The sequence below is a fragment of the Sciurus carolinensis genome, chromosome 6 (genome assembly GCF_902686445.1).
Source record: "Sciurus carolinensis chromosome 6, mSciCar1.2, whole genome shotgun sequence".
NCBI lineage: Eukaryota > Metazoa > Chordata > Mammalia > Rodentia > Sciuridae > Sciurus > Sciurus carolinensis.
In genome coordinates, this window is record NC_062218.1 from 7,374,170 (window position 1) to 7,398,733 (window position 24,564).

Here is a 24,564-nt window from a genome sequence, read left to right on the forward strand (position 1 = left end):
GCACATCTCTACAAGAGGGTTCATGTGGCCAGGAGGGATCCGGAGCAGGGAGCCTGCACAGAGCCCACGAGGAATGGCCATACAGTCATGGGGAACAATTAACCCCAGGTGGTTAAAAGACCTGAACTGCAGTTCAAATCCCTTTAAAGCAACCGAGGCTCTGCTAAATAAGACAGAGGGTGAGGTGGGAGGCCATTTTCCTTTGAAAAGTGTCAGGAATGGACAGTGAGGGGCTTTCTTCACAGTGGTACTCTAGAAAGCATCTCCTGTCCAGACCCTGAGCGCTCTGGGGTGGAGAGGGTGTTCCCAGCAGTTACATACATTTATTAGAGAGCAGCTTGGAGGCCATCAAGCTCATCAACAAGTCCTTGAAACTTAGTATCCTCCTTCCTAGGGGATTAAAACAGCTTTGAAGCTGAGAAAGTATTCACAAAAGGGAAAGAAGGAAGGAAGGAAGGAAGGAAAGGAAGGAAGGAAGGAAGGAAGGAAGGAAGAAGGAAGGAAGGAAGGGAAGGAAGGAAAGAAGGAGGGAGGGAGGGAGGGAAAGTAAAGAAAGGACAGAAGAGACAGAAATAAAGAAGAAAGAAAGAAAAGAAAGAAAGAAGAAAAAGAAGAAAGAAGAAAGAAAGAAAGAAAGAAAGAAAGAAAGAAAGAAAGAAAGAAAATAAAGGAAGGAAGGAAGGAAGGAAGGAAGAAAGAAGGAAGGAAAGAAACTTAGTCCTACAGAGTGAGGATGATTTTTCTTATCAGAAATTGAAGAGTCCAAGCAGTCAACGAAAACTCCACCTAGAAACAATTTGGAAGCCATCTGTATGTTCCACCTCTCGGTGTAGATTTTGAGGACATGTGTGTAGCAGAGGACCCTTGCTGGGTGCCTGGAATGCATAGAATGCCACATGAGGTCCCACTGGTGAGGTCCTGACATATCAACCATCTACAGTCTAATATTCTAGAGCCAACCTAACATGTCTCCTAGAGCCACCTGCCATTTCTTTAATTTTAATAAAGAGTCCTTTCTGCAAATTTGGGCATTTAAGAATATTTTGAATTCTACAATATTCATTATTAATCGTAGTTTTCCAACATTTTCTGAAATTGCTTCTTTAAATTGGATAGGGCAGAAACACATATGCTAATAAAGTTCTGTGTTCTTCACCACCCATACTATCTATTTTCACAGATCTGAAGGCTCATTTATCAAGAAGAACATACCTAAGTATCTCCCCAGGCCTTTATCACAATGCCCACAGGATTCAGATGAACGTTTTCAATTTTATTCTTTCAGTAATTATTGAACCAGCTGCCACATGCTACGTGTCAGTTGTGTATAATTTTTATCTTTTATTTTTTTCCCCTTCTGGGGACTTCTACCAATGGCTTTAAAACCCTCTGAAATGTTAATTAATAATCAAGGCTGAGCCCATGAAGATCATCCATCCTTACTTCCAAGTGCACCTTGAAGTGCTGTTGCCTCCCTTCAGGGAACAGTGGGACCGAGAGGGACTCGGTGGATGGGAGGCAGACGAGGGTAAAGAAAAGGCACCGGGGTCAGACACTCCCTCCTCCCCTGGCCTGGGGCAGTGCGTGACAGCCTGCACTGGGGTCACATCAGAGTAGACAGTGATGGGCTCGGGAGAGCCGCTGTACATATCGTTAATGCTCTAGTAGGGGCTGACTGCCAGACATTAGTTATATCAGGGCGATGGAGAACAAAAATATATTTCATTAAATGTCAGTTCTTTCAATACTGTGCATAACGTGGAAAATAAAAAGTTTTTTTTCAATTATAGTTCAGTATTTTTAATATCTTCCTTAATCGCCATGATCAAGGTCCAAAATTGCTCTTTGCAGGGAGAAAGAAGGTGTAGAATTTGTCCAAATGCTGCATGAGTGGTTCCTCTACATGCTGGCTCTTCAGGAGGTCACTGTGACCAGACAGGAGGCTTCCAGGCCAACAGTGTGGTGAGGAGCCCTCTGGAACACCATGTAGTCCAAGAGTGGGAATAACGCTGGTTTTGCAGCAAGCTGCAGGGCACTGCCACACCTCCCTGTGTCTGTGCCTCTGCTCTGTCGCTCACCCGGACAGGGAGAACAGTCCCTGACCCCAGGCCACAGCAGGGTATCCTGGTTGAACCTCACCCCTGCAGGTCCAGGGCTAACCCCTGGGCTTCCTGGGAAAGGATCATTCCAAGCCTGAACACAAGCTTGCTTCTGAGAATCCACAATATTATCCAGATTGGGACCTTGGGGGATTCAGGGTGAAAGTGCCTGGCCACGTTCATGTTCCTTGTTCTATCACATACTATGGACCTTGTGGAGAGAGGGGGGTCTCTGATAAAGTGCCTATTTCCTCCAATTAAAACATCAGGAAGATTTACACTTAAAAGCAAAAAGACATTTTTCTTTCTAAAGATTCCTTCCAATGTGGGTGGCACATTTATAAAACAAAGCTCATGGAAACAATACACTTTTAGAGAAATGGCCTGAACACAATAGAAACGTGTCACATCATGGCTCAGTCCACAATGACCGAGCATTTGTTGTGGACCAGACTTTCACGAGGCCACAGCGGGACTTCTGTTGCTTTTCAGGATGTGTATTTTTTTCGCAGCAATGGGACACTATTGGCTTGAAATGCACTTGAAATACATCCACACTTTGTCTCTGAAGCCTCAGGAACATGGGCAGTCATGGAGCACAGGCTTTGAGGAGCCGAGGATTTACAGAAGCCGAGGACTAAGAGCTACTAGTACTCATCGTAGTTATTGAGATCTGTGAAGTAGGCGTTGGAGTAGGTCTTCCCCGTCAGGTGCGGGTTGAAGTATTTGTTTCTTTCCTCTAGGATCAAGTTGTTTTTGTTAAATGCCTGCAAAATACATTTTTAAAAGATTTAAGAATACTCAGCAAGCAGCACTGCAGAAAGAATATAATAAGGAGGCCATTATGTTAACTTGAGTTCTCTCCTAAGAGTCTCTTATTCTAGAAAGTATTGCTTGCTCACTGGCTTTCCGAGATCACTTGCCCCTTGGAAGGCTTGACTAGTAACTAGAACAAGATTGGGTATTTTCCGCTCTACCTTTGAACTTCAGTTTGGAAGTTAGGGAGAAAAGCAGGGAGTCAAGAAACCTAGATCGAAATCCCTAGGAAACCAGACTTGATTGGTTTCAAGTCAGCAGGTACTTTGAAAGTTAGCACATGTATCTAAGTGTACGTTTAGGGAGCTTTCAGATTTCCACGGATTGGTACACTCATCAGAGACCTTGGCAGAACTTATTTAAGCAAAGGCATCTGGTCCAAGTGCCTTGATTCTCCTCCCTTTGCACTCAGAAGGTGACTGTTTCAGCCATCTCTGACACGGATGGCTACCTCCTTAGCAGTCATTAAAGTCACCTGTAATTTCAAAGAGTAAAACTATATCAAATAGAGAGTAAATACTGGGAGGCCCAAAATAAAGATGACGTAGAAGAGGCAGAGACCAACTGTCCAGGACTAATGTGGACAAGGTGTCAGAAGGAAGTTCTAGAAGGATTATTAAGGACCAGGCAGCAGTCCAAGCCCTCAAGTTCCTCTGACTTCACGACAGCAACGTTTCTGATCATCTTAAAAGTGACTGTGTATTAAGCGGGAACACAGACCAGCTAAGTTCTGTTGTCTGACTTAACGGGACCACTGGTAAATGGATGTGTCGGAATCACGCAGAGGAGACCACTCATGGGTCCTGGGAGCCTTGGGAAGGTCCTTGCTGATAGGAGGAGTCATGTTCTTCCTGGCCCTCCAGGGGTTAGTTTCTGAGAACCTAGGAGAGCTGGTTGTGAGTTCCTGGGCCTGTCACCTGGTAGAGGTCAGTGCTGATGGATTTTGGACCAAGGTTCAAGCAGAGTCCATGGGTAAAGCCAATCGGCCATGCCTCCATAAAGGAGCAGAGGCCACACAGCAGGGAACGGACAGGGAGAACAACACAGCTCCTGGGAAACAAGCTCTCCCACCACCCAAAGCTGTGAGTGAAGATGTTCCTACTCTTGTGGAGGAAGGAAATCTGATTTCACAGAGAACCACTGGAAACGAGAGTGGGCATGGGAACCCCCTAAGAATGCGAAGGGAGAAAGTCGGAGTTTAGTGAGACTCGGCTCAGGAGAGCACCTCCTCCATGTGGGTGCTAGGGGTGGGCAGGTGCAGCCTCAAGACCCCTTGGCCTCTGTGTGGATACAGGAGGAGCAGCAGCTGCTATCTGCTGGGTACTGGCCTCTTGCATGTTAGGACACTACCATGACAAGTGTGCAAGAGTGTGTGCTTCGGAAGAAAGATAAAGACACAGAGGTTCAGCGAATTTGGGTCTGCTTCTGAAACGCGAGTGGGTGTCCAGCTGCCCAGCAGTGGGCAGGCTGGGAGCAGAGTTCAGGTCCAGACAGCACAGGTGGGATGGAGTTGAACAGGGCCAAAGACCTCGGATCTCCGGCGGGGTATGTGCTGCTGTTTTCATGTCCCTTTTAAAATCCATTCCCACAGGACAGGCTGTTTTCCCAGGCAAAGCAAAGCTAAAGAGGTGGATCCTCACCGGGGACCCCTTGCCCTCCACCCCTGTCACCAGTGCCAGTGCCGGGACCTGTGCTGGCAGCCGTCACTGGCAACCCCTCACCTTGATGGCCTCCACCGAGTCATACTTGTCCAGCTTGTTGATGTGGTTGGTTATGCTGGTGTTGAGGGGCGCGGGAGAGACGGGGTGGATGACAGTGGCGTCGTGGGCCTGCTGCTGGTACCGCTGGCAGTAGGTGTAGATGAGCAGGGTGAGGAGGCAGCCGAGGATGGAGCTGCTGAGCCCCACGGCGAGCATGTGGAACACGTTGAACTCTGGAGGGCAGAACCACAGTGAGGCTACACTCGAAAAGAAGGCGCCAGCCATGCTCGGGCGCTTGGGAGAAAGAGGAAGATGAGAAGCCCCACTCCTCAGTTAGAGAAACCGCCATCTGCTCTTCTCTGAGACGCCAAGGCCACCAGGAAATGTCTCCACGGTGAGCACCGTGAATTTGAATCCACGCTCTCAAGCGTTATAATCAGTCTTTCCAAGACACCTTAATGTGGATATGCTAACAGGATATCTATTTTATTTTATTGTTTTACTTTGAAGGCTTATATAGATGGCCCTCTTGGGTTCTAAGAGCATTATGATCCCTGGGCTCTGGGGTCTCTATGGCACAGTCCGTTCACATCCCTTAACAGGCTGGGCTTCTCTGCATCCAGCCAGGTCCGAGGACCAGCAGGAGAAGCACTTCCAGCTTCCATTTCTGTACACGGACATGCCAGGCCGCTGCTCTCACCCTCCTTCATCATTTCATCTTGTTTAAATATTGCCTCCATTTACATGGAGCCTCACGTTTTCCATTTTTTCATATACACACATTACATGGTACTAATATTAGAGACTCCCAAAGTTCTGAAGGGAAATGTCCCTTTCCTAAAGGCGGCCATCCTTGCTTCTTCCTCCCAGGTCCTGCAGGAGGAACTGCACAGACTTGGGCTGCGTGTGTGCAGATACCGTCCTGTGGACCACTTGGTTTTGTTTAGATTGTATTTTGGTGATCTCTTAAGAACATAGTTTACTTCAAAGAAAGAAAGAATTCTTGTTAAAGGAATGGAATACAACCTCCTGGTAACCATAAGCTACTGTTTTTGTATTTAATAAGCATCTCTTCTCTTTGAGTGACCTTCGTCCAGCAGATTTAGACCTGATTTCTAAAAGAGAAGTGGCTTGAGTGACATTAAGAGAACCTGCCAAGACCTGCCTGTGTGAGCCTGAGAAACGCGGTATACAAGCACGTCTCCACCACGTGCTGGAAACCCTCACATTAGTGTCACATCTTTCAGGGAACAAACGCCAACACTGGAAGCCCTCACATTGCCCAACCTGAGGACAGTCCCACGAAGTAGACTATGACCTGACTTTTCCTACACTGTAGTGGCCCTGTGTAAGCAATCACCTGCGGGTCACTGGTCTCATGTCCCCAGTACTCTAAACACATCCTGAGGACCCTGCTTTCCTCTAGGTATCCCCTACATATAGTGCCACCTGATGCCCTCCTGTGACTGGTCAACTGGACCCAAGAGGGACAATGGAGATGCCTGCTGGGCATCAGCCCAGACTCCAGAGGAGCCTGTCTGGCCACAGCGGCTTCAGGACTCTTGGGGCCAGAAGAGCCTGGAGGTCTGTCCTGGCACCCAGAACCTGAGCATTTGCCTCTCAGCAGCCCATCCCTCCTCCCAGAGGCCCACAGAGTCCTCTCCTGCATCCTGTGTTCCTCATGCCTGTTCTCAACGCTCACTGCTCGAAGGGATCCATCCCATTGGTACCTGGTGTCAAAGGTCACTCATTACTAGTCACCAAGGTCCCACTACAGGTTGGGACCCCAGGGTATGGCGGAGACCTTCCTGCTCCCCACAGATGCCGGAGTGGCTGAGAGATTCTCTGAGAAGCTGGGCCTCAGGGGACAGGAGACATGTCAGGGACTCACACACAATAGATGGTGGAGGCTGAATATCCCTGGTCTTCTCCTAACCCTGGGCCTTCCACTGCATACCACGCTCCTTTCCTGAGCCTTCCCCTGCCCACCACCCTCCTTTCTGCTCCTGGACACTGTTCCAGGAACCCAGGGTCCTAAGAGAAGACTAGAAACTGGAAGAGAGACCACTACCCAGTTGGTTCCATTTCATGGTTCTTTTTTTGTGCAAATTGATTTTTCAACAAACAGAAACCATGTCTGTGTTGCCTCTTGAGGTAGGCGGGCGGACACAGGGAACCAAGGCTGCCATCTCTTGGGCTTACGGTCAGCCAGGACCAACACACTTCCTAAATGCACTGGAATTCCAAAAAGACAGGCAATTCTTTACACAGGAGCAGGGTACTCAGCACTGAGAGCTGGATAATCCAGGTGACCATTACTAGAACATTCCATAAGTATTCCCTCATTTCCTGACAACCACCTTAGGTTTTTGCTTCCATCTTATTTGGTCAGTGGTACAGGATGACAGAAGGACTTCATGGACAGCTGGCCTTTCCTGGTTTTGTCAGGAGCCTCTATGGTTGGAGGGCTTCCAGCTTGTGACAGGTGGGACCTTTCCACCAACAAACACTGAATACTTTCACTGTAACACTGAAGCTGTATTTAAGATATGCAAGTGCCGATGCCACATGAACTTCCACTTCTTTATACGTTAGCTGTCAGGACTCCCGGGGTCAATACCACATACTGATAAAAATACTCTCTGCTGCACTGATAACTCTTGTTTTTTTTTTTTTTTTTTTTCTTTATAAAATATGGAAGATGTATCACCATCTCTATATGGAGATACTTTGTCATTAGTTTTGTGAATCATTCCTGCAGGTGCCTGGGGAGAGTGAGGCCCAGCTGAGATCTTTATGACAATCATGTAGTCTTTGTGTCTCATGCAACTAAAAATAGCTAAGTTGAAAAATCTTAATAGGAGCACATTTTCCACAGAGGGAAAAATAATGCCTATCAAGTCTCTGTTGAATCTGTTTACTGTGGTTCTTTCCATGGAATATGCTTTTATTTTTTCTTTTCCAGCCCCGCATAAGCCTGAAATAAAGACTAACTGCCCAGTTGGTTCACTGTATGATATTTTGTGAAAATTTTATTGATTTTTTAACAAACTGAGAAAACACACCTACATTATCTCCCTAAATATCCCAAACATCCTTGCTAGGCAAACGCTTATTTTCACCTGGTGGCCTTATGCAAAGATCCATTTATTCTCTTTCCTGTTATGGAATGTCCAAGTCAGAAGCTTAAAGACCTAAAGCAATCAGTTCTGAATAATGCAGAGTAATTCAAGCTTCTGTGATTCAGCCTACAGCATCTCATGGCTGGCTCTGGTTGGTACAGCCTCTTGGCACAGTTGGTTCTGAGACCCAGAAGCAGCATGGCAGTACAGGATGGGCTTTGACCCTGCCTCCTGGGTGCTTGAGACCCCTGAAGGATTTGCACATTGGCCTGGGCTGGGGAAGGTGATGGGAGCCTCTGGCAGCGAGCATGAGTGACCAGGCCCCGGCAGTGTGAACCCTTAAGTTCTGTCTTGGCCTCCTGGGAATGGAAAACACCTTAGGCGCTGCTCCACTCCTGACCTGTGGTCCTCTTAGGAAAGCAGACAGCCCTGGACCTGTGAGTTGAGCAAGATCGTCACCCACCAGGGCTGCTGTAACTTGAGGTCCCTGGACACTGACACCCTAGACCCTACCAGGTCGCTTTTTCTGTAGTGCTATGTGTTCAAAGCTCCCACTGAGCCCCCTCGCCAGGATCCCATCTCTCTTGAGTATGACCTGTGTAGACCTGGGCCACGGCTCACTTTCTGAGCCTCCCAGGTCCCCTTTATGACAAAAACAAATTCACGATCGCTATCCCTTTTATGCATTCCCATCTGCAAAATCCCTGAGAAATGGGTTTTCTCTGTGCATCTGGCAGTGGCACATGGTTTGGTGACTCCATCTGCTGCACTGGCTTGCACTGTCCACGTTTCATGGCAGCATTGTTGAAGAGACTGATTCTGGAGCACAGCTCCAGACTCTCTGGGTGTTGCATAATACACAGTATGAAACCTAAATCGCCCTTTTAGAATCTTACACTGCTGAGTTTCAAACTCTTCTCTATCTCCAAGGCTTTTCCATGAAGAGCTGTGGACTGCAGCACCTAGTGAATGCTCTTTGTACAGACTGGAAGGGAACTTCTTGCCTGAAGCACTGAATACAGTATCTGGCACACAGGGCTGATCTGAAAATATGAAGGGACACCAACCACTGCCATCATTTGTATATAGACCCTTGCATATGTGTCTTACAGCTGAGGCCTGCGGTAGCAACTGCCAGTTGTTGACCTTGCTGCATGACTTAGGTCATGGGAAGATGAACATCCGGGTCTGTCTTAGGCAACAGAGTCCATTATGAGTTCCAAAGGTGCTGGGGCTGCGTGGGTCTTCAAAGTAAACCTGATGCCCTCAAAAACTGATACAGAGTGAATGCTTAGCAAAGAGTCTTGAATAAATAATGGACAAATTAATAGATGGCTGACTACATAGGATGTACAGACAGCAAGCTCTTCCTCTATGTAATTATTAATGGTAAGCACATTCCTAAAACATGATAAGGAAGCTCCACCTTCCCTGAGACCATAAGCAAAGACCAAAGTCTATTTGCTGAGTGCTCTGGATTCCCCTGATGGGATGGATCATGATGGGCATGGATATCTGTTTGTCATCAGCCTCACACATGAAGATGTGGACATTGGCTCAGACATCAAAGTGCTATGCTTTGGTCTTCAGATAATCAGTCTTCTGTCCAGGCATACTCACAATGCAAACAAGAACTTTATAGGTATTTGGAAGGCACTGACTGCAAAGTCCAAACTGACCATATACTTGAACCAAAGAATGTGTTTTTTGACATTCAGTGTTGCAGTTTGAAAAATTTCTCTAGTAATCTAGGTATAATCTTGAACTCCACTACAATACAGCCATTTCAGTGGGCTAGAGATTCAAGGGTAGGTTCAATGGATTTGCACATAAATATAAACAAACTCCTTGGATTTCATTTTACTCATAAAAAATCTCCCTCAACTCATATGAACATTGCTGGTTCATCAAGCTTTGCATCCAACAGAATCCCCTGCAGAGCTCACTTAGCCACGGATTATCGTGCCACACTCAAAGAGGTTCTGGTTCTGTAGATGAAGGTGAGGCTTAGAATCTGTATGTCTATCAAGTTCCCAGGGGATGCTGATGATGCTGGCCTAGGGACCCCACTCAGAACCACTGGGCCATGTTTTAAGTGCTGACTATTAACATTTATGCAAAGGCAGAAGATGTGTGGGGGCCAGGAGTTTCCACAGGGTGTAATTCTTTGCCAGTAGCAGAAACACAGAAAATATATGGGGGAGGGAAACATTTCAAGACACCAGAATACCAGTAAGAAATTAGTTAAAAGGAAGAACTTACCTCCACACCTTTTCTCCTCTACACTGCTTGATCTTGCGACAGACACTTCTGGAAAAACAAAAATCCAATCACAATGTATAAAAGGTGTTGGGAAGGAAGTTCATTTACATTAATGTTTCATTTACAAAATGTCCAGTGATTTTTTAATCTGTTGGGAGTCCAAGTTTCAAAAGCTTGATTAGTTCTCAAAACCAATTTATATTTGTTTATGGTTTTGATCAACCTGAGGAGGACTGGTCCATCACTTTGCCTAGGACAGGATGAGATTCATTATCACAGAAAAAAAAAAGAGAAAGAATGTTGTGACCCCTGAGGCTGCAACCAGAGCACCTGCTGATTCCTGTTACGTCTCCTGCCAGCCTTGGGACCTCTGTTCCTCTGTGAATATTCTCTTTGCACCAAGACAGTGATGTTGTAGTCTGGGCAGAGTGGGGACCAAATCACCAGAGCTCAAATAAAATCACCATAACAACCAAATCACATCCAGGAGCCCATTGTGCTCTTTATCATGCCACATGTGAAATCCACAAGCAAAGCGTCAATGAGAAGATAAGTCTCAGTGTCTCCATCCCCACCAGGGTCGGGGAACACTTCAGGAGTCCAGAAATGCCAACTTCTCCTGCACTGATTTTCTGTCATATAACAAAAATTTAAAATATGTCTAAGATTAAACAGATAAACACCACCTATAGTTCTATACCATTCAGGGTGGAGGTGCCTTACAAGGCTAAGGCTAGTAATTTTTTCTAAGATACTATTATTTTTTCCACAAATGCAGGGAAATGAAGACAATTTGGCTCATGGAGCCCTAATATTTGTTTGCAATAGGTTGGCCTTTGCTTTGGTCCACATAATAGTCCTAGGTGTGCGGTGGGCCACAGAAGCAATGGTGATGATCTACCCAGAACAGGGGAGCCCTGATTCCACACCCAGTCTGCGGCCACAGCCAGCCCACCCTTCTCCAAGGTCAGAATAACGATGGAAATCCATTTCCCCAAATACATTAAAGGTTTTATGGAGAATGGCCTTTTTTCTCTGTGCAAACACACACAACATTGCCAAAGCATTTAACCCCATATGAAAATAATCAAATAACACACTTCCATTTTCTTTTGAGAAAAATCTTCTGATTATTAGAATCAACAAATTATAGAAGATATCGTGCTTAAAATTATTAAACTCATGAAGTAATTCAAGTCTAAATCTGAAGTTATCAATAAATCTGCACTTTTTTCACCTACAAACCATGAAAGTTGATAGAATCATCTTCTCTACTTCACCAAACACAGCCTCTAAGATCATACTGAGACCTGTGAATCACTTTCTTTCTAAATGTCAGGATGATTTTGTTCACAGTTACAAATACTGCTGCCCTTACCTGGGATGAAATTAGAGTCAAAAACGCATGGCCGGCTCTCCGTGGTGTTTCCAGAACACTGGCCACCCACAGGAAACAGAAGGATGCACTGGCGGCACGGATCTGGACGCCAGACGCGTCGCACGCAGACCAGTCTGACCACTCTGACCAGCTTTCTGCAGGGAGCAGAAGAGGGGAGGTGGGGCAAGACCTCCTGCTAGGGTTGACCTGCAGGGAAGCACTGCCAAGTCACATGTACTAGTTTAGATTCTCCTGTTATGTTTTTGATAAGACGTAGTCGTATCTTCTGACCAGTTCAGTAAATAAAATACATAGGAGGATGAGGAAAAAAGAACCTGGTGTACTTTACTCAGATATAATATGCTTAAACATTTCTAAGTCTCACCTTATTTTAATGCAATAAGAAATAACTGTATTTAGAGTCAATAAGCTAATCCATGGGCCCAGCTGTGTATGAACGACAAGCATAGGGGTACGAAAACCTCCGTGACACCACCATTTCCCACAGGGCCAACCCCCCTCCAAAGAGCAGCCTCGGCCGCATTCCTGAAAGATCGCTGCACACTCTCCACAGGCCTCAGTGCTGAGGCGACAGAAGGAGGTGTGCTGATGAGAAACCCCGGTTGCTGGATGGGAGTTTAAAGCACTCTCTCCTGTCTAACGACAGTTTTACGGCGTCCATGTAGCAAAGCCAGGAGACCCTCAGGTGAACTGACACAGAAGAGCCTCAGGCCAGTTCACAAGCCTTGGTCAAGTCCAAAAGGGAGAGAGGAAAGAACTCCTCGTCCTATGTAGAAGATTTGCCAAATCACTCAGAATACAGATGTGTGGAAAGAGAGGGAGCCACATGTTCATGAAAGAATGTTAAAGAATGAAACTTCATACTAGAACCAATTAAAAGGACACACTTTCTGTGCAGTTTGGATGCAAAATTTGGAAAGCCAACTTGCACCTTGATCCAGGTAAAGGGAATAGCTCTTCCTTCAAAGGGTACAGAGGGCCTGCTACTGAAATTTGGTCTTGAAGCTCTTTTCAATAACTGGAAGCTTCTGGAAAGATCTCTGGGAGCAAGTTAATAAATTATGAGTTCTTCAGCATCAGTTAGACCCAGCAGAGTGGCTCACTTTCATTGCAAGAGGACCGGTGTGTCAGAAGTCAGGCTGCTTCTGCAGCAGCAGGGGTGGGGGCTGCCTCAGTACAACCTGCATCTCCCAGGGGCTTGGCTCTCCTCTCCCAGGGTCTGAGGTAGGTGTGAGGTGTACCACACGGGGACTCTCACTGCTCCTGAGGCTGACCTACAAAAGAAACTCAGATCCTGCCATCAGGTAAGATATCTGTAGATTTTTTTCCTATAATCTGGTTACTGATTTGATTTCGTGCTTTATGTTTTCTCTAACCGTACCACCTCTGGATTACAGGCCACAACCTTGGGTGGGGTGTCCCCAAAGAGTGCCTGCTGCCTCCCCATGATCTTCTGGCATGTGTTCCTGGAATGCAGCCCTGGGCAAGCCAGTAAACCAAGGCCTGCGTCGAGGCACCCACTCTGCCCTCCAGCTCTAGTGGGGGCTCCATGGATGATTGTTTCTTCCCGACTTTCTCCCTCAGCACAGCAAGGTGCTTTTCTGAGGCATTAGTGTTAATTAGCACGGTTCAAGTCAAGTGGGGATCTATTTGTTAATTAAAGAGCTTGGGTGTTACAATGACACGCAGGCACTCACCTCTGAGGTGATAAAGGCTTTGAACATTAGCCAAGTGTAAACGATTTTATTACGGAACAGTATGCTATGAAGTCACGTGGAGGTGCCCGTGTGGACTGATTTGTTCCCCCTTCACTACTTGCTCTGATGGGGTTCCCTCTGCCTCACCATTTATAAGTGCGGTAGCTGAGTTACAGAAACATCCCTGACGTCCATCAACAGATGGATAGATAGGGAAAACGGGTCTATGTACGCAATGGAGGTTTACTCAGCCATAAAGAATAAAATTATGGCATTTGTTGGTAAATGGATGAAGCTGGAGAACATCAAGCTCAGTGAAGTGAGCAGACTGAGAAAGTCAAGAGTTGAGTGTTTTCCCTCAGATGTGGAAGTCGGTCCAAAACAAAGGAAAAAGGTGGGGGTCAGATATCATAAAGATAGAGGGACGGTCAGTGGAGTAGAAGGAGATGATGAGGGAGGAGGATCAGGAAAGGGAGGAAATGTGGAATTGGTTTATCAGAACCATGTTCTGCACATATATAAACCTATCACGGGAATTCTACCTTTACGTCTACGTAGAGAGCACCAGTCAAAAATGAATAAAGAGTGAAGGGAAGATCAGCAGAGCAGAGGAGGAGAACGGGGAGGGAGTTGGGAGAGGAAAGGGGCACGCCAGGGACTGAAATGGAGTAAATCAAACTCCACGCAGTGTGATTTTGTCAGAATGAACCAAACTATTATGAATAACTATATGCCCAATTTTTTTTTTTAAAGGGAAGAAAAGAGGTGAGTCTGCATCCAGCTCTGGCAGCGGCCAAGGAGCTGCTTACCTGGGCAGGGCTGCGTGCTGCAGAGCGCCTCTTCTGTGTGCAGTCCCAGGCAGATGTCCCCTCCGTAGGCTGGGGCTGGGTTCGTGCAGGAGCGGGTCCTCATGTAGTGTCCACCGCCACACGTGGCTGAGCATTTTGACCAGGAGGACCAGCAGGACCACATGCCGTCCACTGGGAAGGGACACAAAGCCACAATGCTTCTGAAATCCCAAGCTGACCCACCTGCTGTAACCACAGTCAGAATCTGCGATCCAGAACACGCGGGTGCAGACAGAGCAGTTCTGGCCACGCGGGGGTCACGTGAGGGCTCCCTATTGGCGAACCATCCAGCTCGGCACATCTTCCCTACCTTTTCCTGTTCCTCTTATTTGTTCTTTCAGAAAATGGTTCTAAATGTATACTGTCTAAGGACGACAGAGGAGCACAGCGCATGCAGCACAGGAATCCCAGTCCCCCAGGACCACGCACCTCTGTGGTGATTAAGGCCGTGCCCTGGCTAGCTCTCGCCCTTGCTGTCTGCACCGGGCAGTGGGCCAGACGAGACTTAAAGTCAGAGATCAGGAGCTCAAGTCACAGCCCTCCTCCTGTGTTGGATCACGGTTTGACAGAGGAGGAGAAAAAAGCCAACAGTCCCATTAAGGTAACTGAAGGGTGCCCCATAGACGCAGCGACTGAACAAGCAAACTGTACAGTCGCACGGACTTGATGGGGGGGTTTAATGGCTGCAGAGGGCAACCTCAATATCTGCAGCCAGACTGAGGGTTGGGTATGAACTGTGCAGCTTCACAATGTGAATGTCAGGCAGGAGTTCCTGGGCTAGACCTCGCCATGACCGCTCATAAACAGAGCCCTTCTCTGCAGCTCACATTAGCTCCTGTCTTCTCCAGGTCGGGCTCCTGCGACCCACGGACCAGTCCTGCACTCTCGGTCTGCTAGCCCACGGGGACCAGGGGACCTCCGTGCTCAGTTCTGCATTTCTACAGTTGAGACCTCACTTTGGATTCAGGGCAATGTCAGACATGATCCATGACCTGCTGTTTGGCTACCTCCAGACTGAGCCTCCCTCTGACTAACCAGCCTTCTTTCATCACAATCAAGATAAAAAACAAAACAAAAAGAAACAAAAACCAATCAACCACGTCTAACCAAATTTTTAAAAGTTGATAAGAGATTCAGTATTATTACATATAAACATAGTATCATATTTTATTTTCTGGTTCCTAAATGGACAGAAGCAAACACAACTGTGAATGCCAGCATAATTCAGGGCATAGGTTGTTTTGACTAGCATAACTAAGAGTGCATTTCTTACATCCACCACGAAGCAATACATATTTATAGAACAGCATTTCTCTTTAGCACAGACACAAGTGAAAAGAAAAAAAATTTTTGAGAAGCACAAACAAAGACATCATCTTTATGACAGTAGTTTATTAATAAAGGCAAAACATTTGAATCTAAATAAAATGAGTTTGCCACCTAACTAGAAATTTTGATTCCATATTTCATACAAACTTGCAGAATTTAACAAAATTTTCCTTATAGTTAATAAGGTATATCAGAAAACTAGGAAGAATTAATCAAATATCTGACACTGTTTGTAATACCAGTAATAAGAAACCGGCAGGAGTTTGCCCAGATCTTTAAAGTTTTCAAAAGCCCCCTCTCATGCCTGTTGTGCCTGGGTACGCGCTGGCTGGTAATTTTTTTTTTTTTTTTCTGTCCCAAACCTGAGTTGCAACTTGGTCTCTAGTGGTATTTTGCACACCTACCCTAAGTTAGAGTGTCTTGGCACACCAGTGCCGTGGGCTGTGCCGTCTGAGTGCACAGAGGCTGGAGCATGCTCTCCACAGAAACAGGAGCAGTCACAGATCCTGAAAATCCCTGGCTTTTGCATCACATGATGGACTTGCAGCCGAATGACCAACAGGCTCGTGAAAAGTTGCAAGGCATCAGTAAGCATCAAGGAAAAGCAAATCAAAACCACAATGAGAGCTCACGTCACACCTGCTAGGATGGCTGTGATTTAAAAAACAAATCATGTCATCAAGGATGTGGTGAAAGTGCAGCCATTTGTGTGTTGCTGGTGAGACTGTAAAAAGGTGCAACTGCTATGGAAAACAGGATAGTGAGTCTTCAGAAATTTAAAAACAGAATTACCATAGGATCCAGAAACCTCACTTCCAAAAATTGAGCACACCAAAAAAAAAAAAAAAAAAAAAAAAAAAAAAATCTCAATCAATGTCTCCAAGAGATGTCAGCATTTACTTTATATATATTCATAGCAGCTAAAACGTGGAAACATCCAAAAATGTCAATATAAGTGGATAAAAAATAGTGGTATATAGATATGATGGGGTATTATTCCACCTTCAAAATGGAGATCTTGCCATGTGTCGCAACTGGATGAGCCGGGAGGAGGACATGATGCTGAGTGACATAAGTCAAGCAGAAATGTGAGAACTGCTAAGTCATGCATGGCATCGAAAATAGTCAAATTCACAGACACAGAGTAAAACGGTGTTTCAAGGGATAATGGGGATCTGCTGTACAACACTGGGCCTGGAGCTAACAGCACTGTGTCTTAGGCACTTAGTGAACTGTTCATGTTAAGTGACTTTATTTCAGACAAAAAGCAAAACACCAATGTGCTCATTCACAATCTTTCCATAATCATGTCATTTATCAATCCCATGGGAGGAAGCTGATGTACTCATTCTCTCCTGAGATATTCCAAACAGTCTTTATCCTGCCCATGTTTCAGTTAATGCTATGCCACTCCACACCTGACCTGTCTAATACCCCTTCCACTCATACCTACAAACTGTCCCCATGGGATCATGAGCAAGTCCTCCTGACATGGGATGGGTAGTCCCACTGCAGAGAGAACACAGCTCCTGCTTGAAGTGTGGCCATTCTGAGGAGCTCCGGCAGCAGAATCCAGCTGCGGAAGTGGCCCCTGGTGACCTGACCACAGCTCACCTTGTGCTCCTCCTAACAGTTTCGATTTGTACTTCACTGCCCTCAGGAATATATCCTAAGAACTGGGGGAAGAACTTCCTCCGCGCAGAGGGAACTCAAGGGGACTTCCAGCAAGGTTTCCGCCCGCTCCAGCAGTTGCCCAGGATTGGAACTGCCCTGAGCCCCAGGCCACTACCCAGGTGGCCTGCACTTCCTGTCTTCTTCAGGCTGTCCTTGAATTACAGGCTTCCACAAGCCCCTTGGAGCCCTGACTCTGGCCACAAGGTGGGTGACAGTCTGCCTGGATGGAAACAGATGGTGAGTATTGTGTTGTGAGTTCATATCAGAAAATATTCCTAAAATAGAAATTACAGAATGCAAAACTTAATGAAGCTGACTTCACTGCAAGGGGCTTGCAGAACTCCTCATGGGGAAGAAGGGACGTGCAGCTGAATCAAGGAAGTAAAACAAACATGAGCCCCTGAGCAAAGAGCAGCAAGCCTGCCAGGGGAGGGAATAGGCTGGGAATAACAATAATGAGTTCAGTCAGTGTGGCACTTGATCCTCACAACAGCCTTGGGGGATGTTCTAGAAATGAGAGGCTCTAGGCACAGAGAGGTTGGGTCCTGAAGGGGTGACTTGGGAGCTCGGCTAGGCTGGCAGGCTGACTAGGGCACCAGGCAAATCACCAGTGTGGGTTTCACACCACCCCTGACATTTCCAAGCCAAGAAATCCCCACATGGTTGGTCACCATCTAATTTAGCCTCAGAAAGGCTGGTTCATGGGGGGATCAGACAAACACACGAAGCTCAGAGCCACATTTCTTTCAAGGAATCAAAGACATTAATTGTAGGGGATTGTTTTTGATCAAATAAAATGTACAGATTAAGTAATGTAACAGAAGAGGGTAAATGTTCTTGTTCTAGGAATTCTAGCCAAATACTTCATTACTCCTGCGAAGTAAAATGAGCGCAGTTACCAGTGATCAAAGAGAGCAAGGAAAACTAAATACATCCATGTGTTGAGCATCCTGGGCACAGTCAGAGATATAAAGCCAGCATACAGGGTCCCAGGGGTGAGGGTACACGTGGAATCGATGCCACAGCACACAGAACCACACCGTTGGCACTGAAGGACAGCAGGGCACCCTGCTCCCCAAGAACGAAGCAGAGGTTCCTGCACCAACCAGTTGCCCTTGCAGGAAGTGGCAACTCCAGGAGTCCAGGAGGGAAAGGCCCTGCAGGGGTCCACCAGACGTCACCCAGGGAACACACTGGAGGTGCTCTTGGACTTGATTCGGAATCTGCTCTTCTGTAAGCTTCTCAGTGTGTCTTCTCCCGCAGACGAACCATCTTAGTCAATCTGATCAGAGGAGTCTAGCCAACTGTGTGAGGCCATGTGGGGTCTGAGTAAGGCTTTGAGGTGCACTCCACCTTATTTCTGTGTCATGTAGCAACAAGGAACACTGTCTTCTCTACCTTTACCTGGAGTCTGTGCTGAATTAAACACACCATGAAGAGAAGGGGTGAAGGTGAAGGGATTGCCTGTTTCTCAAGGTCAGCAGTGAATTACACAGGAGAAGGTTCTAGTTAGAGAGCCACAGCAGGTGAGGGAATGATCGTTTCAGCACTGGCTAGAAGTCAAAGCTTTATGCCACACGTGAGAACTGGCGATGAAGCCACCAGTGATTTAATTTAAAAGGCATCTGACATTCCTCTAGTTTGTTTAGATCTATTTTCATCTTAAATCATAAGGAAATGCTTCATTGAAAACAATACAATGTTCACTTGTAGTCGTTCACTAGGAATCCAACAGAGTTAAGCACCAGTTAATTCATGGGGAAGAGAATGTGCTAAATGAAGTAAAGAGCGGCCCTCACCTGGCTTTGTGAAGGCTGCGTGGCAGTCCCCTCAGGCTGGGGCTGCCCACCCTCCTTGCTGAGTTACAGTCTCTCCTATTGTCAGGAATTCCCCAGGAGGTGGGAGAGGGCTGATGTTCGCACCAACCAGCCTGAACCCATCTACGCCCCCGTGGCAAGTGACATGGGCACTCTGAATAATCTACAACACTACGGAATCTTGGCTTCTAAAGGAAAATGAGGTCAGAGCTATTTCAAGATATTTAGGTCATGTATATATAGTTCTGCTTTGACTGCCAAGTCAACTAAATACCAAACAACCCGCAGACAACGCTAATGGAGCGCCTCTGAGATGGAGGGGCAGACTTTGCATGCAGGGACCAGGGCAGCGTCCAAGTGTCGAGAGCAATTTGTGTTCTGCAGATGGCCATGAGGAAGTGAGTCTGGAGCCTGGGAGGTGGGGAGGGAGGGACCTGACCTTCCCATGGCAACCTCCCTTGGTCCAGTTTATAGCACTGACTCAAACCCAGAGATATCGCCCACATGCTCCCTCCCAGCACCCAGGGGAAGAATCCTTCCATAGGGCTGTGGGAAAGAACAGCTCTGTGACCTTTCCCAGATTCTCAGCATCAGCTTGGCTGGGAAAGTGGGGTAGTGAGGGGAGGAATCTCCTGAGGCCAGAGAAATTCAGGCTGAGATGCCCTAGGAGTGCAGTTACAAGAGCAGGGACATAACGGAAAGCCTATGCTACAAAGCTGGGAACTGTGTGTCCAGTTTGAACTGTATGTTTACCCACTTTTGCTCTGTTCATCCATCCATCCAAACACACCTCCATCTAATCATTTCTCCATTCATTCATCCATGCATCCAAACATCCATCCATCCACCCTTTCATCTAATGCTCTGTTCATCCATCCATCCAAACACACCTCCATCTAATCATTTCTCCATTCATTCATCCATGCATCCAAACATCCATCCATCCACCCTTTCATCTAATGATCCATCCATCCATCCATCCATTCATCAATCCATCTGTCCATCCATCCACTCACCCAAACACACACATGTAAATACATACACACATCCACCCACCATACACCATGCATCCATGCACCTTCCCTTATCCAACGAATGCTTGTCAAACGCTTCCCATGGCCAGTTCCTTGCTCAAAGAACTGAGAAAGCTGTGTGTACTACTGGACAAGGTGCTAAAATGCTAAGATCTGATGCCATTAAAACCTCTGTATCCAGTTTTGGAATGACCCTCCCACAACACTTCCTATCCCTTCCTGTCAATTTGACTAATTCCTTTCTGTCCCCCGAGACCCAGCTTGGGCATAGCCTGTGTGATGCAGCTGTCATCCTCCAAGTTCACTAGGTACATGGCTAATGCGGCCACTGTACCTTGTCACAAACTTAGCACCTGGTGGCCATGCTGACTTGACATCACAGATGCCCCCTCCCTGACCTCTATGTTCTGGATCACATCACTGTGTCTGTGCCATCCTGTGAGCAGCGCACAGTGGGTCATCCAAAACTGTCCACATATGTGCTGGAAATGGGATGAACGAATGAAGGAAGGAAGATGGGTAATCAGCTGGTTGTTCACTCATCAGTCAACAATTTTGGTGGGTGTTTCTAGGTGTGCCAGGTCTGTGCTGAAGACTGAGGTTGTGTAATGGGACCATCACGAGCTCCTGGGGTTTTCACCCAGGCAAAAGTCACAGGCAGTGTCCAGTGACCCGCACAGGGTGGCCGTGGGTCAACGGGTTACAGAACTTGTGACAGTAGGAAGGTCAGGTGGAAGCCATTTAGGTAAAGGGCTCCTTCTGGAGCCGTGACAGAAGGGAGGCAGAGAAAGAATATCAAAAGGAAAGACAGAGGGGCTGTAGGGAGCGTCACATCAAAATGCCCTGGGCTCTTTCAGCTCATTTTAACTCCCTGTGCGTGTCTAGGAATTCACTGCAACGAAAAGCCAGGTCTCTTCCCAGCCCTGTGCAGCCTCCAGGAGAGGAGAATGTGTCTTCAGAAGACGTGACTTGAGGTAGGACCCTCTTGGCAGGAGACAGTGGGACTGGGAACTGACCTGGCAGGACCCTGTTGGGACAGCTTTGAACCTGCAACCCAGCCTACGTCAGAAGGGCTGACATCTCTATTAGGCACAGGATCCAGAGCTCACAATCCTTTTAGGGAATTCCTTTACAGGGAATGGCTCTAGGGAACGTTTTAGTTCCTTTTTTTAATAAAAGAAGAGAAAAAGGAATATACTCTGGTACAGATGATGGTTGCGTTTTCACACGGAGACCTGAGGGTGTGTGGTGGCCTGAAGAGGGGATGAGTGAAGTGTGTTAGTACCGGTTGAAAGGACTTGGGATGTGGCTTCAGGTCCGCTGGAGAGGGTGGGCTGGGCACGGAGGACCACCTTGTTATCCTTCTCCTTCCTTCTCACTCTCAGCAGGTTCATCCAACAGCTGCTGCTGACGTTTCTCACAAACGTGCATCCTAGCACCATGCCGGGAGCTGAGCCAGCCTCCGTACATGGTGATCTCACAACATGTACAATCAGAAAAAGGAGAAATCACACTCCATTTACGTGTGATCTATCAAAATGCATAAATGCGTGCTACTGACAAGTGCCACTACTTAGAACAAATTTACAAAGGCCTTTCTGGGTGCCAGACCTTCACGTCGCACAACCACTCACCTGGGCAGGGCAGGACGTTGCATTCCTGGTACTCCAGGGACGGGCCCAGGCAAGGCATGCCCCCGTACTTGGGCTCGGGATTGTTGCAGACGCGCTTCCGGTTCCGAATGCCCCTGCTGCAGTCGCGGCTGCACTGTGACCACGATGTCCAGGCTGACCAGGCCCCGTTGACAGTGTGGGCTGAGTATCTCCCGGCTCGCAGGAAGTCCCCAGACAGCCCTGGCGGGGAAACACAGAGCGTGACTCCGGGGGAGTTCCTGCCGTGCCTTGTCTGCATCAGCTGCCAGCTTCTCTCCAGAATTCCCCTTTCATACTTCAAAAGCCATATAATTCTCCAGCTGAGTGACCACCTCCTGTAACTCAGACTTCTTTCCCGAGCTGCTATTCAATACGGGTGCACATAGGAACTAATTTGTGAGTATAGAGAAGTCTTCATACTGGATGTGAAGTTTGCAGGTCTTGAATTTATAGTTTGTTTGTTTATATACTTATTGGTAGAAATTTCTTACAAAGCATGTATGACTTTTTCACTCCTCTTGGGACTCTATTACAAAGTACCTTTCATGCACCATGAAGTAGCGCTCACCATGAAGAACTCTGGCCTGGAAAATGGTAAACAGGACCCAGGCCTTTCCTAAACCTACTCTTCCTCCTGTTAACCTTTCTTTTTATTTTCTGTTTTTGGTACTGAGGATTGAACACAAAGGTGCTTAACCACTGAGCTATATCCTTCACCCTTTTTGTTTTTGAGACAGAGCCTCACTAAGTTGCTGAGGATGACCTTGAATTTGTGATCCTCCTGCCTTAGCCTGAGAAGAATAGAAAAAGAGATGAAGAACAAAGCCACTAGGCTCCACCCCACTTCCCAGGAAGAGCAAGTGACCTGCCCAGGGCATATACCCAGGGAGCATGGGGGCCAGACAGAGGGCAGGTCTGGCTCCTTCCCAAGGCTCTCTCCATGCAACTAACATGACATTGAGGGGATTTGCACACGCAAGGGGGCGAAGCAATTGCCAATGCTCACGGCATTCTCACACACGGTGCATCTCAACAACAAATCCTGTATGAGTATGAAGAAAGAAATCCACTTCTGCCTTTGTCCCCTCTGGGACACCTTACATTTTAGTGCCAGAAAACCTATGGAAGGTCCTTCCTCAGTGTATTTTTTTCATCCAAAATAAATGTCACGCAAAGTATGATGGACCTATCACATGCAGTGTTATTTTGGGATTGATTCACAGAACCATCGCCTATCATGGTGTCCCTCGCTGTGGTTTCAGCTACCTGTGGTCAACCACAGTCAGAAAGTATCACTGTTTGTCTTGACTCAGGGAAGAGACACATTCACTATTATTCACGATTGTTTATGGTCAGTACTGTGCATAATTTATCATAGGCTTGTGTACGCAAGGAAAAACAAGTACGTACAGTGTTTGGTACTGTCCAGTTTCAGGCACCCCCTGGGAATCTGAGAAGGCATCCCCCATGGATAAGGGAGCTACTGCGTATACCTAGATTCTCGTAGTAAGGGTCTTCTCCTTCCACCTGCTGTGAAGTCCACTCTGTTCTACAGGGGTCACTGTGATAGAGACTGCTGAGCACAGTGAATCGCAGACACCCCACCCTGAGTTCTCCATGACCTTAGATGCAAGACCAAGGGCCTCCTGAGGATCGGTCCCTCCCGTGGTTTCTCACCGTCGGTGGAGCAGCCGCTGGTCCCATCACTAGAACAGTATCGCATCTCGATTCTCTGCCTTCCCACCTCCAGCAAATTTGGATCAGGCAGGCGGGCTTTGCAGGTGTACCGGAACCGCTGTTCATAGTGGCCGCCATTGTCAGAGATGTTGACGGGCGTCCAGGGCGTCCAGGGCGTGGTCTTCTTCAGCTCAGGACACACGTTGGTGTTACAAGGTTGGTATTCCTGGGAAAGAAAATGCACGGCGTGTCTCACCCTGCTGCACAGATAGAGCCCTGTCCCGAGAGCTGCTTTCCTTCAGGGAAAGGGGTCCTGAGACTCACAGCTGCTCTGCAAGATTAAAAACACATTAACAGAAAGCTCAGCTCTCAGGCCATCTTCACAAGGAACCTGCAGCTTCTCCTGCATGAACAACGAGAACAAGATCATAAAGTCATGTGTGGGAGAAAAGAGGCAATTCCATAAAAACCGTCTTCATTTTCTTTATCAATAACCCAAGATGCTGATTTGGATGTTAAGTTTAGCTATTTTCTTTACAGCATCAAAGTCAGAACCATGGAGCCAGACTGGATCCTGGACCACATGATGTTATATTTGAGATTCATGAATGTTGTGAGCCTTGGAATCACAGATCTAAGACACTGGGCTGGTTGAATGTCAACTGAACAACAAATACATGCTATTTTCTAGTTTGTAAAACATTTCCCCATAATTTCCCCCATTGATGCATCAAATAGCATTTCGCAGTTTCTGCTCCAGCCCCTCATGCCCAGAAACCTCTTAAAACAACACAGGTGGGAGGGTCCTGGGTAGCAGAACATGGAGCAGAGCTGAGGGACTGCCAGGTGGGACACACTGTTTGGACGAGGGTGGAATTTAGGATTGGGATAATGACAATCTGCTTGAAGCACCTCCTGATTTAACTGAAAACAGTCCTAAATCCTATGGTTGCAGAAAAAGGAATTGATGGGTTAATCTTGGATGCAGTCCTCATCACGACTCCACTATTTAACAATGAAGGATGTTTCCAAACAGGGAAAACCAACACCTCATAAGGCACCCTCTCCTGGCCATGCTTCAAAATAGTTTTATCAGTATTAAATAAACACACAAAATAAGAGTTAAGTCACTCTCTAAGCTTTAATATATATATATATATATATATATATATATATATATATATATATATATATAAAAAGAGCTGTTCTATCTTTTCCCTGTCTCTTCCAGAAGGATGTCTTGATTCTGCTACTCTGAAGGGCCAAGGACTTGAACTTCCCAGGGTTAGGCATTGCGCTGCCTGGGAAGAGAGGCTGTGACTCTTCCGGCCCCTCCCTCTGTCTCCCACATCACTGCAGCCTTCCTGTTGCCCATGGTCCTCACACAGATACACTGTGATTTTAGTTAGATCAAAATTCAGTGCCTGCATTTATCAGT

General features: G+C 46.8%; 1 protein-coding gene across 1 annotated transcript in view; it reads right to left on the reverse strand.

The window, feature by feature from the left end:
• Positions 1-624: 624 nt before the first annotated feature.
• The window catches only part of Sema5a (semaphorin 5A), a 443,089-nt gene continuing 419,149 nt past the window's right edge, over positions 625-24,564 (reverse strand). The window contains 8 exon segments of the mRNA XM_047556570.1: positions 625-2,866; positions 4,637-4,848; positions 10,000-10,047; positions 11,378-11,473; positions 11,476-11,532; positions 13,905-14,075; positions 21,432-21,650; positions 23,127-23,352. Coding sequence (XP_047412526.1) covers positions 2,747-2,866; positions 4,637-4,848; positions 10,000-10,047; positions 11,378-11,473; positions 11,476-11,532; positions 13,905-14,075; positions 21,432-21,650; positions 23,127-23,352 — 1,149 coding nt within the window. The 3' untranslated portion in view covers positions 625-2,746.